General features: G+C 48.2%; 2 protein-coding genes across 2 annotated transcripts in view; one reads left to right on the top strand and one right to left on the bottom strand.

The window, feature by feature from the left end:
• The window catches only part of ADGRD2 (adhesion G protein-coupled receptor D2), a 57,051-nt gene extending 55,518 nt beyond the window's left edge, over positions 1-1,533 (top strand). Inside the window, exon 25 of the mRNA XM_015423002.1 lies at positions 1,291-1,533. Coding sequence (XP_015278488.1) covers positions 1,291-1,298 — 8 coding nt within the window. The 3' untranslated portion in view covers positions 1,299-1,533. The remainder of the gene's footprint in view (positions 1-1,290) is intronic.
• Positions 1,534-6,252: 4,719 nt separating this feature from the next.
• The window catches only part of NR5A1 (nuclear receptor subfamily 5 group A member 1), a 32,735-nt gene continuing 23,441 nt past the window's right edge, over positions 6,253-15,546 (bottom strand). Inside the window, exons 4-6 of the mRNA XM_015423031.1 lie at positions 14,404-14,523; positions 13,139-13,286; positions 6,253-6,500 (exon numbers count right to left, since the gene is read on the bottom strand). Of these exons, the coding sequence (XP_015278517.1) occupies positions 6,253-6,500; positions 13,139-13,286; positions 14,404-14,523 (516 nt within the window). The remainder of the gene's footprint in view (positions 6,501-13,138; positions 13,287-14,403; positions 14,524-15,546) is intronic.

The following is a 15,546-nucleotide window of genomic DNA, read 5'->3' as shown; positions in this document are numbered from 1 at the left end:
AATACAAGGTGCTCTGCACTTGTATTGGAAGGTTCTTCTGTTTCTCCCTCCATATTAAGGATACCCCCCCCCCTTCAAAGCTTCTGGACCCCATTCACCACACAAGAGGCCACATGTTCCTTCCCCCAAACACACACACCTCTAATGAGTTTCTGGCTTCCTTTATAGAAACATGATCTTCTGTCAATATTCATTATACCCCATTATGTGGGCAGGGGAGGCCCCTGGAAAGTGTGGGGGGATGTTGTCACATATTTGCACAGACAATAAGAAGCGTCTTTTTCATCTTGGTGAAGAAGGCGATCGCCTCAGCCCCCGTCTCCTCGAGTGTTGTGCCATTGTTTCCTTGTGATAATTTCATTATCCACTTTGAATACATCTTGTATGTTGCTAAGCCGCGCATAGCAACATGTGCCTCCTGGTCTCCACAGCTGGGCACCTCCAGGAGTGCTAGGAAGCCATTCCTACGAGTCTCAGCAATGTGCCAAAGAGCCCCTTTTAAAGTTGCCTTTCAAATGAAAACCAGGGTGCCTAGATGGCTCTTGCTGGCAGAAATTGGGGGGAGGGATGGTGTCCTCTTTGAATCCTTGTGTTGTTCTTTCTGCATGACAGCAGTTCAGAAGATTGGCAGAATCTGAATGCTCTGTTTATTTCATGCCCTATCCAAGCACTCCAGAGTTGTGACAATTTGAGCCTATTTATTTTTACTTAGCAATTTGTGGTTTTGCTAAAGGTTCTAAATGGAGTAATGTTTGAAACACCCTGTAATCCTAATTTGGGCAGCTAAATGTTAAAAATCAATGTGTCAGATTTACAACCTGTCTTCTTTCCTGAACAGTATCAACAGTTGTGCTATGAAAATAAATTTCTTTAATTTTTGCATGCAAATTTGAACTGGAGTTTTTACCGATAACCAGTAGAAAAGAGCAAGAATCTAGTATCCCCTTAAAGACTAACAAGATTTGTGGCAGGGTATGAGCTTTTGTGAGTCACTGCTCGCTTCTTCTTGCTTCTTCAGATACAGCTGGAATGTGAGTCCATCTGTCCTATATACTGGAAAGTGATTTTAGATGTCAAATGACATTATCTGAAGAAGTGAACAGTGACTCATAAAAGCTGCCACAATTTTTTTGTTTGTATTTTTTTTAATATGTGCAGGTACTGTTACATTATAGGTTAGCGGGGAGGGTGCCAGGCTCACTTGTAGCTCCAGAAAGAAATACTTTGTTTAGTACAGTTTATATTCTACTGTTCTGAGCTCAGCTGATGTGTTTTCCTCTTGTCCTTCAGGTTTCTGAGGTATTCCAGTTATCTCCTTCATCCACCCCAAGACAGCACAACTTTGGAAGAATTTCTTCAGGCAGAAGACAGGATCAAGGAACCCTGCAGGTGACCAGGTTCAGTTTCTTCCAGATCTGGCAGCAAATGGGCAAAATTGTTTTGCTTAAGGCTAACCAGGCAGACGGTCTTCAATATGCTGTCCTCCCACAATGATATTTATCTGCTTTGGACAACAACTCTTGGTGGCTTTTCTTGGGTGCATTGCTGGTCTTGACTGGTCACGAGCCCAGGAGACCAAGCTATTTATCTGGGCAAGGAGTACTGAGGTAACCTATGTGCCTCTGTAAGAAATCTGCCATGAGTTTCTCTTGTCAGTGATTGATTGGGCATCATCTGCTGGGGAAGTTCTCCTGGCCAAGCCCCATTGAAATGAACAGGTAGTTCTACTATGCCTGTGGGCTTCGCCCATCTATTTCAGTGGGGTTTGTGTTCAAGGAGCTCTTTACACTTTTGGCCATTCTCATGACTGATAAATATTGGCTTCTTCCAAAGTGGCCTGTAATTGTTTCCCAGCCAGGGGGTCCTAGTGGACCATGCCTGTTCCGATGACAGTGATATGTCTGCTGGTCCCCAAGAGACTTTGCAGTTCTGTATTGCCCCTGTCATTCTGCCTCCCAAGGCTTCCATCTCTTTCTCCCCTGGCCATGTGTTGGCGTGGACCACTCTGGCTGTATCAGTGACACTGGTGGATTAAAAGCTGTGTTTAACTCCACCTCTCTGTGGATTTGGTGTCTGTCTTGTCCTTTCCCCTTGCAAATGCCTGGATACCCCTGGAACTAATGTGATGTTAGAAATCTGTGAAAAGGTTGTTGTTTTTCAATTTAGACAAGGTTTGTGAGTTAAAACTCTTTTTTTTTTTCATTCATGCTTTTCTAAAACTGTGTCCTATTATTGTGAATGCATTATTTTAATGAATTTATTTTATGGTTTAATTAGCTGCCTTGGGCTTCCTTTCAAGGAGGAAGATGGTTTACATTGTTTTTTAAATAAATCATCCCTAGGTTAATTTTAAAATGTACTCAGAACTACCAGGGCCCCCTTTGCAAATTGGAACGCAGCAAGCATTGAAAGAAAAAGTAAATTCTACCATGCCTCACATTTTTTTTTAAAGAAGGCTTGCAGCAGCTGGCTTTAACATCTTCCATAATTGGAAATGTTATGCTAAAAACTTGAGTTAGGAGCTGCCGGTGCTGAAGATCTTGCAAGCAAATTGTACTGTAGGGATTGGTGTGAAATTCCTGCCAAATCAGTGCTACCTCTGCCCTGGATGTGCTCTCTTCACTGCTGATCAGAGTGGTGAGACGGGTCCTGCTTGAGGAAGTCCTGGAACCCAGCATCTGTTGAGTGAGCCTGAAGGGACTTTTTGAAGCCAGAGTTTTCCTGGTAGATATAGTGATACCCTCTCCTCTTATCCTGACCCCGGATAACTGTCTGAGAAGGGAGAGCGTGCTCCCAACCCCACTCAGGGTTTAACACCTGCATGGGGACTTGAATGAGGGTTCTCCAACCCCAAGTGGACATTCATTTTGTCATATTTGGTGCCTCCTTATTCTTAGGAATGCTGCTGGCTTGTCTGGTGATCCTCTCTCTCAGCAACCTCGTAGCCCAGATTTTTTCCCAAGCAGGGAATCATGTCTCTCCTGTGCCCCACACAACCCCTGCTAGAGTTAAGCCCGGTGTCTTATCTCAGCAGCCCACTCCTGATTGTCTTCTGAAAGCAGGAGAGTCTTTTTGTCCTTCAGATGGCCGGGGATGCACCTCTGGCTACGTCTAGCAAGAAAAGCGCAGCCACTGTTGTTGTAGGCTAGGGGATTTTGAAGAAAAGGCAAGTGTGTGTCTCACCCCCACCACTCCAATAAGGTTGAAATGTTACTGAAAAGGAAGGATACCTTTTGTAGGAGGATAGTGGTGGTGGTGGTGGTGGTGGTGGTGGTGGGACCAGGCCCTAGTCTGCCCCAATCACACAAAGGACTAGCTCTGTTGCCTCAGATGCTCTCCAGCCTTGCCTCAGCAACACAGCTGGCCCAGTAGAAAGGAGCCTGCTGCGTGATACCAGCCAGGCTGGAAAAGGAGCAGCATTTTAGGAAAACGGCCAGAGTCGTTCATGTTTGCTGCTCAAGAGGCTCTTAATAATGCTGAAAACTCTTCTCTGGGAGAGTGCGCTCTTGGTGAAGTGAAGTTAAAAGTGGCTGGAAACAGTTGCCTCCTCGAAGAGAGTATGAACATTAACTCCTTGGTGAGATCAAGTAGCAGGGACATACGCTTCCGGGTCACTGCAGCAGGTTGCGATACGTCACTTGCAGCAAGGTGGGGTTGTTGTTTTTTTGCAATTGCCACTTGTGACTAAACAAGCCGCTTTTGCTCCATGGGCAAATGCTGTGCCCAGCTGTTACTTGTGAACTCAACCGCAGTGGCACAAGGGAACCAAGGGCCTGCCAGTATCCTCAACTGCCATTGGTTGGCTGGCTTTGTTTGTTGGCTTAAAAGAAAGAACACCACTGGCTATAAGTGAATTGCAAAATTTATTGGAATGTCTTCATTTGGCAAGGTAGTTCAATCATCACTCCCCCTGTGCCTCAGGAGGACTTAGGAGGAAGAGAAATAGAACAAAACAGACACACACACACGTAAGGGCACTTTTTGTTTCCAGAAGAAGAAAAAGACAGCTTGTCACATTTGAACTATATTCTCCAACTCTCCTGACCCGTAAAACACACGCACGCACACACAGGGGAAAGAAAAAGGAATCCCAACAGCAGATCGGGAGCAGAAACCGTAGCAACATGTCGTCAAAATGCAGAAACAAGCGACCAGAGTAGTAGCTTAAAGGCTTCCAAAGGCTTCAAAGCTGTTACAGAGCTCTGCCGTGTAGGCAGGTGCCAGGCTGGAAGCCGCTCCGAGCAGCAGGTGCCCAGCTCTGATGGAGCAGCTCCAAAGTCAGCTTGCCCCTCCGAAACCGCAGCCACATCTAAGCCACAGTGGGGCAAAGGGACATCACGCGCTAATCACAGCGAGCACAGTGGCAGGCAGAGGGGAGGGAGGAGAGACGACAGAGTACGCATTCTAGAAGGGGGAAGCAGAGAGGCTGAATGCAGAACGTTCCCTCAGTCTGGATGCGGCCTTGGAGAAGTGGAAGGCAAGCTGGCTCTAAAATCCCAGTTGGGTGCACAGCCATGCCCAGTTATGGATTCGAGTCCTGACTGGTCCAGGGGACTTGGGGTGGAGAGAGATGCTCAGTGGGATTACATCCCCAAGGATAACCACTTTTTTTAAAACAAGAAAGAGCGACTTCTGCCAAGGATAAGCCACACAGCATCTTTCTTTTCCTTTCTCAAACTCCCAGCCAGAGGAGAAGGCTGGGCCTCAGGGAGTTCAAGATGGCCTTGGAAGAGCAGAGGAGCTGCCCATCCAGGGAAGGATGCCTACTATAAAAGAGCCGAACTGTCTAAAGCAGCAGCTCTCAATCCGAGGCTGGATACAGCAAAGCAGCAAGATGTGCACTGCAGATCCTGCCGTCCCTGAGCACACCGATGTCACAAACAAACCCAGCCTACCTTCTGTGGGAGGGGACGGTTTTGCTTCTCTGCCTTCCCAAAGGAGCAGATCCCCTGGGGTAGTTTCTGTGAGTTCTGCACACTCCCCTTCCCCTTTGAACATTTATTATTAATCGGGGAGTTACTGGAGAAAACTCCAGTTGTATGCAGGGACTTTTTGCAAACTCCGGGCTGGAGCCCATCAGTGCAGAGGCACTTGGACAGCCACAGGTGACTGGTGTGAAGCAGCCGCCTGTGCCTCTGAGGTGGGCTGGCGGATATGCATTATCCCCACGTCTGCATTAGACTGCTCATGCCTGAAAGGGGAGGAGAAGCACTTCCAGATGGGCCACTGAGCCAATCCAAGGGGCAGGGAGGCTGGCTTGGCTCAACCTGCCTGGGCAGCGCCTCTAGCGCAGACAACCACCGCATTCGAGCCCCCAGGGATGGCTCTGAGCATCTGATACAAGAGCAATGCTTTCAGGCAGCACAACACACACATTGAAGGTACAATTAAATTAGTAGCTTAAGATTGTATCCTAACACAGACTTGAAGGCTCAGGGTACGCAATGTGCTTTGCAACAGGTTTTAGAAAATAAAAATAGATATTGAACTAATCGGCAATTAAAATGAAACACCACCACCCCACTCCACTCCCACCTCAGAGAAAGGTCTGACTGTGTCTTTCGGACATGCTAAGTCTCAACCTTTTGCCAGGGGAAGGGGAGTTCCATAGTGGTGGGGCACACACAGCTAAAGCCCTGCAAGCTCTCACTGTAGCAGATGGTGCACAGATGCTATTGCCGCCTCCTCAACTGCCTCCAGTAGCTGCAAAAGGCCACTGGGGAGGAGGCAGATTCCACTGGGGGGGGACCAGGCCTCTGAAATCTTTAATGGTCAAAACGAACAGCTTGAACTGGGCCTGGGGAGGTTAAGGAAGCGAGCGCCTTCAGCTCTGGAGCCACACAGCTCCCTCCCCACTCCCCACCCCTCCCCACAGTGTCCCCAGCCATTCTTTACCAGCTTCAGCCACCAAACCGCCATCAAGGGGAGCCCCACGCTGTTAAGCCTCAGGGCTCTTGGATGCAATACTCTCATGCGCCTTATGAGGAGAGAAAAGGAACAAAACCCCTAAAACTCAAGCCTGGCCTCACTGAATGCAGAAGACCTACAGTTTCAGTGTAGTAAACTCCCACAGATACTGTATATTCACATTAAGCTGCCTGGAGCTTTTCACTGGCTTGGTTTAAACAGAACTACTGAGGGCCAGTGGGCAAGGAAACATCCGCCCGACTATCCCACTCTGCCCCGGCATCTCCTTCACCAGAGTCTCTTCCCATTAAAAGGCGGCGGGGGTGGGTGGGCAGGCGGTGACACTCAAGTCCGCTTGGCGTGCAGCATTTCGATCAGAAGGTTGTTGCAAGGCACCTCCCCGCACAGGTGCTTGTCATAGAGGTAGTCCTCAGCCTGCATGCTGAGAGACCGAATGTCGGCTAGCCAGAGAAGCAGCTGCCGGAATTTGTCCGTGGCGTGAGGATAGTGGTAGATGGTGTACTCCAGCAGCGCCGCATTGGCTTTCTCCTGGGCATCTTTTGCTAGGCTGGAATTCTCCAGGTACTTTACATCTGCAGCAAAAATGAGAAAAGAGTTCAAAATGAGCCCATGTTGAGGTGATGCCTAATGGGGTGCAGAGCTATTCCTGAATGCTCAGGTGAATATTGAAACGGGGACCAAGCTACAAAAGCCAATGAAATCTGGCTGACTTCTGGGGCAAAACCTGCCTGTAGAAATTCACCAATCTCCTGCAATGTCACAGAGTGTTCACAATCGCTCTCAGTTTTCCAACTGCATGCACAAAGAAGTGGGCCACCCAACATGTCAACAAGTAGTGCTGCTAACAGAGAAAAACACAACACAGAAACAAGAGAAAGCACCCCGTGCTGTTGGTAAACCTGGAGGACTAGGAGTGGGCAGAGGGTCCAGACACAGATAAGGGGCACAGCGGGCTGAGAAGCAGTGACTTAAAAGAGAATAATGGGTAGAAAAACAGATATCCAAGGGGCAGAGGACAGAGGATAATGGAACGCAAGGAAAGGAGCAGCCAAAGAGAAGTTGAGACCATCGGAAAATCTCACACTAGTGCTGTTCACAAGGACAGCCAGGTATGGGAGGTCAGGAGATTGTGGTCCAGGGAGACCCACAAGATGGTGGCAGGGGCTGCATTATATACATCTTGTTACAGGTTTGCCTGATTTATTTGAATCAGGAATTTTACATTCATGGCAACAGAACATGTATTATCTTAAAAAGCCATCTAAAAGCAGTTTGCATTTCTTATACCGCTAGTCCCTTTTTGATTAAGCAGGACTAAAATAATTCATTCGAGCAGAACATGCATTTTTAGTTTAGATTTTTATTAAAGCTTAAAACAAGGAACTACAGACTCCCTACTAACTCCAGTTCAAACCTTGTGTATATAAAATAAACTGGGGGAGGAGATCCCAACAGAGGCCATGTTCCAGCATCCACAAGATGTGTGATTCCCCAAAATGTGCTCCTTTTTTGTGCCCTACACAAAAGCAGCAAATACATTTTAGAACACAAAAAAGATGCCGCACATCTTAAGGTCCTAATGTAAGGCAGCTGTGGAAATTCATCCCCAGGGCAATTTTTCATTTCCTGTCCATGCCTTTTGGGCACCTGCAGAGCTCTCACCTTCCGTGTAAGGCCACAGATTGTGTTCCTCTCTGAACAGCGCCTGAAAAGATCACCTTAATCTGCTCCGACCTCCCCGAAGTGGCAACACGGATCAGGCAACATGGAAACCTTTATCCCTGGTGTGCCTGGAGCTGTCGCTCAGGAAGCAGACATTGGCAAGTGGCTCTGCTAAACCTACGGCAGAAGGGCCCTTCGTGCGGGGATGCCTTCCTTGGAAGCGAGAGATGCAGTTGGCAGGCATGAATGCAAGGCGATAAGCAGATCCCCCTTAAGCTGGCAGGCTGCCTGGGGAGGCGAGCCTTTTCATCCCAATCAGGTGAGAGGCAAAGGCAGGCAAGGGCCTTGCTTCCTCTTCTTGTATGACCGGCCTCCGGTGTGGGGGGGGAGATAGTGGACCAGGCTGAGGCTGCACGGTGCAGTGGGTCAGCCCTGCTGGCTGATTTGCCCCATGTATTTATGCATCCATTGCTTGTGGCAGCTTCTCAGCTGAGGCAGCATTAGCTAATGATAGAAAGAAAAGATGTGATGAGGGGATGCCGGGGTTCCCTGGGGCCAGCTGGAGTGCCCCCCCCCAACCATGGTCTCTCCCTCCCAGTTCTGACTCTTGGCTGTTCCTGGCAATTTTGCTTTCTTGCATGCCAGTATACCCCAATGGCCTTTCTTAGGTGGAGCTTTCCAGTTCCACAGTGTGCTAATTCTTCCTTGAGGCTTCCTCTTGAAAGGGCTAGCCAGCAAATTAAGCAAGAACAGAGCTGTCCAATTGAAACAGCGCCCTTTGCAAATGCGTTACTGCACAGGATGTTTTGGAGGACATTAATTCATAGGGTTGCCGTAAGTCAGAAGCAACTTGAAGGCACTTTACACACACACACACACACACACACACTTAAGTGATCTAAACAAAAGTTTTGCAAAGTTACTCTTCCACAGAGAGAACAAGATACGAAACCAATCAATACCCCTTGAGAGACTAGAGAGAGCTTTCTGTTATTACACCCACGGCTTGTTCTCCCTCTGTTATGTTCCTTTGGGGTCACCCTTTGCTCAGCAACCTTCTGAGTTCTCCCACCTGCTTGTCTCACCGCTTTGAAGCCCTCCCGGTGGCCTGCCCCCACCCTTTCAGATGGACCCCGCAAGGACAGCCTGTGCTGCTCTTTCTAGTAGAAGCTGGAGCAACACAGCCAGGCTGGGGGAACTGCAAATGTGCCTCCAAATGTGCCTCCTTCTGGTTTTTAAAAAGAACCAGCAGGGGGAAAGTGCTACACACTGTTATGTTTCTCCAGACTGCATGACTGAAGGTCATGGATATGTGCATATTCCATCATTGCTCAAGGGGTGGCTGGCACATGTGACCAAACATAGGAAACTGCATTATTCAGAATCAGAGCATCCACCCTACACAACACACTATGGCTAGCAGTAACTTTGCAGAATCGCAACCAGAGATGCCCTGGACTGAGCCTGGGACTGTCCTGCATACAACTCAGATACTGTGCTACAGAGCTACGGGATCAGAATGTCACATCTCTTCAAACATATGTGTGTCACCAGGTGCTGAGAAATCAAGTATCATGCATGATTCAGCCATTATAAATCAACAAGGAAGTAAATGGGAGCCATGAATTAGCAACATCCACTGGGGCCCCATTTTTCTTGGAGGGGCCCTTCTGTAGGCCCAAACAGCTGTCAGATGTCAGTCACATCAAGGTTGCTTCCACATGGAGATTTTGCTCTGTTTCAGAATTCAGTCTGGAGCAGGGTATTGTGTGTGTCCCCCCCCAGAACAATACCGACCCCTAACCATCCACTATCCCTGTTTTTGCCTGCTTTGCCCTGATCTTTCTCATACCTGATTTGTTATGAGCTTTTGGGAAAGAGCACAGTACAAAGTGTGTTTGCACATGGTATGGACAGGAAGGTGCACATTTTTGCAGCTGCCAACCACATCTGTGCCATTTTCCCTGTCCCAGGGCCTGTGACTGTCATTTCCCTACCCACTATACCACTTTAAGGGGAAAAAACAAGAACTGACATATCGCTATAGCAGAGATACAGCAGAGTTTAAGTTAACAGCAGTATATTCATCACTTATGGTAACTGACATATCACTGTCAGTTACAGAATGTAATTTAACATAGCTACCATTTAAAATCCCTTATTTGGCATAGGGCTATAGCTTAATACTACAGCCATATGTCAATTACTGATGTTTTTAGCCAAAAGGCTGATGTTTTTAAAAAGCCCTCTAGGGTGGGATGTTGATGACCACAGAGGGCTGGGGCAACCAAAAGGCAGGGGGAGATCACCCTGTGGATGCTCCAGTGCCAGAGGCATTCACGGCAGTAGTAAGAACTTCATGGAGGATGGTTGCTGTGCAGAAACAACCCAACAGCCTCCCTGCCTCCACTGCAAGCAAACGAGTTGGTCTGGGAGGCAGCAAACTGCCCGCCAGCATCAGCTGCTCGATGTCACATTCTGCATTCAGGGCCTGCAGCTTGCCTGTCACTCCCGGCCTGTTCCTAGTTGCTGAAAAGCCCTGGGTCTTCAGTTCTGGCTGAGTGGGAAAGAGGCAACACGCACACTCCCTTATAATCAGACGCATCAGCATGAAATCTCTTTATCTGCTTAATATTATTGTGATTGTCACATTTAGAAGTTATATTGCTAAATGTCAACTCTCTACCCTGAGTTGGCTCCACAATAGCAAGTTCTTCTCAACGACTCACCTGGTTTGGAAAAGAAACCCTATTCACAGTTTAATTGAATATTTGAATAATCTTTTCATTCCTGCAAGGCATAAAGAATGTTGTCCAAATAACATCGACTCACTTCATTTAGAGCCTCCGCTGCGGCTGTAAAGACTCTGTCCTCTGACAAAGCAGCCCCTCACACAAGCGGAGCTGCCGGGACGATTTCTATGCCCTGAAGTGTTCTTCCTATTCACGGCTCCTTTTGTTTGCCGGAGGCTTCTGATAAATTGCAACCGCTTAAGGGAATGCAGGCTTATAAAAGCCGCTCTTGCTCCCCTCCCCTGGAGTGGCTGCGTGGTGAATGGAAGTCAGGCAGCCGCGGTAGGGGTCAATCCATTAAGGCCCTATTAAACCCTTCTGGAGAACAAAGCTAACCTGTGTGCCAACCTCATAAATATTGCTATTTTGAGAAGCCCTAATTTTAATTAAATCTCTTTACCTGCTCAGGAGAGAAATCTATTTAGGCTCAAATGGCAGCCTCTTGTGCTTGCGGGTGCGAACGAACGTGTGCGTGTGTGTATGTGCGGTTTAGCTCTGATTGTGCTACAGCCAAGAGAGAAATGTGAAAATTCGTGACAGGCAATTACATCTTACATATAATAAGCCAGGCATCTCCGTACAGCTGAGCCTGTGAAGGGCAAATGGCTCCCAGCACGCTCTGCGGTACAGAGAGAGAAAAGTTGGATGTGGGGCAGCAATGCAGCGCCGGCAATGGTAACCTTTTGTTCCTGGTTCTCTCCTGAAAGCTTGGGGGAAAGGAGAAAGGACAACAACAAGGCAGAAGTGTAACGCAATGCGCAAAAAGGGATGGGAGGGGGTGCTTTTGGACCTGGGGTGTGGTGCTGGAGGATGGAGAAAGGCTTAGCTACGGGGGGGGGGGCAGGCCTGGGGTGCTGCTGCCTTCCTCCAGAAAACCTTCCCCTCCCTCCCTCCCTCTGAAGCAGGGTCCTGGTGAACTCACGGAAGCCAGAGGGCATGAGGGATTTCTGCATGAGGTTTTCAGCAGTCAAGGAGAGGGGGCAATGGACTGATTTCAATGCCCTGCAAAGTTCCTCTCCCTCCCCTTTAACACCAAAACCAGGGGGGGAAATGCCGAATGAATTACATAATTTGCATAATATATGGAAGTTGCAGAACCAACTTTTCTTGGTGCAGAACTAGGATTATTTTTAGCATCAAGTACACACACAGACAAATCCACAGAAAGCTTTTACAGTATTCACTGACAGGCCTCCAGAAAACCATTGCTTTTCCTGGTGGAGTGCAATATAGAAAATATCCATAGATTAACTGGAACACCATAATGGAAGAGGCTGAAAGACCCATGGCTGATCATCCACAAGTGATCTGCTCCTTCCTCCCTCAGCCTCTTGCAAAGTGGGCCTTTACTGCAAAATCCTTTACTGCGCTGCTGCACCAGCTGGGCCAGAATACTCCCAACAGTGTGTACACCCAGCAGGTCCAAATAAGGGATAAAACACACAAGGCCACCTTCCAGTCTTTGCCACTTCAGAATGCCCGTGATGGCACCTTCCTGTTTATGCCACATTGGTGGCTGATTCCTTGGCCACTAGCAGGAGATGAAACACTTCGCAGGCTACCCAGATCCATTCGAGCAGGTCTGTGCATTGGCATGCATCAGCATCTGAGCAGAAGAGGCACAATTCAAGCCCAGCCCAATTCACCAAAGATATTTTGTCTAGGTAAAAAGTGAATGTGTGAAGTGTGCCACAGAGCTAATCTCGAGTAATGTGTAACGGGCCGCCACGTTGGAGGCTGCCCTGGATTCCTCTGACGCAAATCCAACCAGATAGCATCTGCCTTTGCCCCCACCAACATGGTAGCAAGAGATTGTCAACACCTTTATTTTGCAAAGGCCATATCAACTGGTCTTGGCAACAAACACTCAATGCAAACAAATCCTTCTTTTGAGGTTTATTGATAGGAGGGGACCAGGATTATCTGGGCCAGATGGCAAGGAATTCTCTGCCACGGGCTGCTGATTCTGTGTCCCAGTGGGCAGTTTCAGATTTTACGTAGCCTATGGAAAAACCTTTGTGCCAATCTGGTGGGTGCTACCACGCTGCAAGAAGATGGGCCTTTCTACAAACCAAAAACTCCAAGGGAAATAGCATCCGTACAAGCAACAGTAAAACACTGGAACATGCAACCTTTGTAGAAGGGGAGACTGCAACATTCAGGAGATGCAGTGCTTGGAGTACAAAACATGGTATGGGAAATATTTGGAGAGGGTATAGAATCCACAGATGGAAGCAGAAAAGTGGCCCATGTGGAAACTTGCAGGAGAATCAACACAATTGGCTTTCCCTGGGAATCTTGCCATGGGAGCCATTTCTGCAGCCCCTGCTACGGCCTCTGCTGCGTCGACCCCGGAAGAAGCAGAGAGGCTTTGCAACATGGACTGTGCTCTTCAGGGTGCAAGGGCCTGGTAACCGAAGACCAGCCGCCCAGGCCAACCTGTGCAGAAGAACACAGGAGGGGAGAGAGGATAATTGTAGGAGGTACCTTTTTTGCCCCCTGTTCTCAGAATCACAGAGATGGAAAAGCACAAAGAAAGAGACCTCTGCATAAAGGCAGGGGCCTTCCACCCACACAGAACAACCCATGCAAACAAGCAGAGAGCAGGGATACCACAGAACAGTTCCTACAGAGTAACCACTCTGTTGTGCAGATGACTCATGCACTTGAGTCTTTAGTTCCTCCTGGCCCCTATGTTCCCCCTTCCACATGTTCCTACAACGCCCCCCATTCCTTCCCTTCCCCTCCCCACTTACCGAGACTGAAGAGGATTAGGAACTTCAAGCAGACAAACTCCTGCCTGTCTGCTTGGAGGGAATGCAAGTGGAGTGCCAGCTCCTGTGCTCTCAGCACCAGGTTGTTCAGGGTAGACCCTGCCTGCATAGCGACTGTCGACATGTCCACCTAGAAACACAGGAGACATAAGAACCATAAGAGAAGCCAATCTTGGATCAGGCCAAAGGCCCATCCAGTCCAACACTCTGTGTCACACAGTGGCCAGAAATACCAGGTGCCATCAGGAGGTCCACCAGTGAGGCCAGGACATTAGAAGCCCTCCCACCGTTGACTCCCCTCAAGCACCAAGAAGACAGAGCATCACTTGCCCCAGAGCCCCTATCTATACCTTGGGGCTCAAGTTCCATCTCAGGAGAGAACCAGGAGAAGGCCCAGACAATTGGCTCATTGGCCACTTAAATAAAAGGACCCTCTACATACAGATAGCGCTTGGAGAATATGTGACTAAACAAGTGTACTAATTAATTTAAACAAATGTATTAAAGAATAGCAACCTCTTATTAGCAGAGAGGTATCTCAATGAAATGGACAAACTGAAACATTTGATCCAATAGCTGAAATGTAAATCTGACATTTCTGGCCACTGTGTGATACAGAGTGTTGGACTGGATGGGCCTTTGGCCTGATCCAACATTGGCGTCTCTTATGTTCTTATGACATTTTAAAATTCATTTTAAATTCAATAATGGGCAATGTTTTTCCCCTCTATCAACAAAATGACTCAATGCTAAGCAAGATAATTACTTTAGGGGAAACGTTTGGCTTTAGCAACCCTCTGTGCTTGATCCAAAATGTCAGGTTTAGAGCAGTCTGTGGCTACTGGATCAGATTCTTACGCTGTATAATCCGTCTCATGCATAGACAAATCCATGCAGGACAGGATTATCACTGACCACCAGTCATGACATGCTCAGAGGCAGCACACCTCTCAATACTTGCTCCTCAAAAAGAACAACATCCTCACAGTTATTCTGCTTAATGACTGACTGAAAGGGTTTTTTTTATCATACTTATAATCCGCCTTGAGTCTAAATGAGCAAGGCAGCGTAATAAATGAATAAATAAATAAATAATAATAAAAAACACCACCACAACCAGATCTATCTGGATTTGCTACTGGGACACAGAACATTGGATTAGAGGTGCCTGCTTGGTGTCACTCATCTTTAACATATCATGAATATCACAACCCGGCCCACGGACATGAGTGCACAGACACACGTACCTCCTGGCCCGTCACCAGCAGCATGCTATGCTCCTTCCCATACTGCACTTGCCGAAAGATGTGGTCCAAAACCAGCAGCTCACTCCAGCAGTTCTGCAGCAGCTTCATCTGGTCTCCCACCTGGACAGAGAGAAGCAGTGGCTAAGAGGCATCCTCCACAGCAGAGGAATTGCTTTGCTAAGCAAAGAAGAGTAACTTCCTTACTCCACACCCCCAAACAATGTTCATACCACACACACACACACACACACACACAGTTTAAAATGCAACACGGAAGCTCTCTGAGGGGCAGTTGTGGATAAGGAGCATTTACTATCCTATATGCAAGTGATTTTGATCCAGGAAACTTGGGGGGGGGTGTTGTGACAGAAGGTGGGGGTTGTTGCTATGTCATCATTTGATCTCTGCAGGAAAGCGTGCTGTGGGTAAGTCTGCACTGCAGTGGAACTGAAAGTGCAGCTCTGGCCTAGGAGAAGCATCGGAGCCCTTTGGGGTAGATCCTTGAGATCAGACATTGTTCTTGCTAGAAACAACCATGATGGGTCCAACAAAAGAAGGGTGGAGGGACGTGGCCAGTAGGACATGACAGGAAGGGAATGGAGATTGGTAGCCCCAGAATCCATTCTTGGATCTGGATCCCAATTTTCCTTTATTATGCACGAGACGGGGCTCCTTTTTGACAGTGCTGAGTGTGTGCAAGGTGTCTCGGCTCCCACGCCTCTGAAAAGGAGGGCTGGGCTTCAGAGCCTGCGGCTGCCAGGCCAGCTTTCAAGACGCCGCCACCTCCCTTGCCACAAACAGAGGAAGCGCAGAGCAAGCCGGCTCTTTTCAGCTGCACTCCTATCTGTGCTCTGTCACCTCCCCAGGACAAGAATCTCACCAAACTCTTAACAAAATGTCTCTGGGCGCATCCCCCAGTCAACAGAGCAAGAAGAGGGAGAACACCCCTGTTGTTTGCTACACAAAAGGGACAGTGTCTCCCGGGATGCTGCGCTGGATACATTTTGCTCTCAAAAATACAGTGTTTGTTCTTCTGCCCTGCAGGAATGTGGAACAGAGAGCCTTCCTTAACCCCCCTAGTGCCAGGCTGGACCCTCACTTGCCTGGCATTAAAACTGCAGACCAAGGAGCAGGGAGGGGATG

This window comes from Gekko japonicus, unplaced genomic scaffold, assembly GCF_001447785.1.
Source record: "Gekko japonicus isolate JY-2015 unplaced genomic scaffold, Gekko_japonicus_V1.1 scaffold208, whole genome shotgun sequence".
In the NCBI taxonomy this organism is placed as follows: Eukaryota; Metazoa; Chordata; class Lepidosauria; order Squamata; family Gekkonidae; genus Gekko; species Gekko japonicus.
Note: the sequence above shows the minus strand (reverse complement) of the source record. Positions and strands in the feature narration are given on the sequence as shown.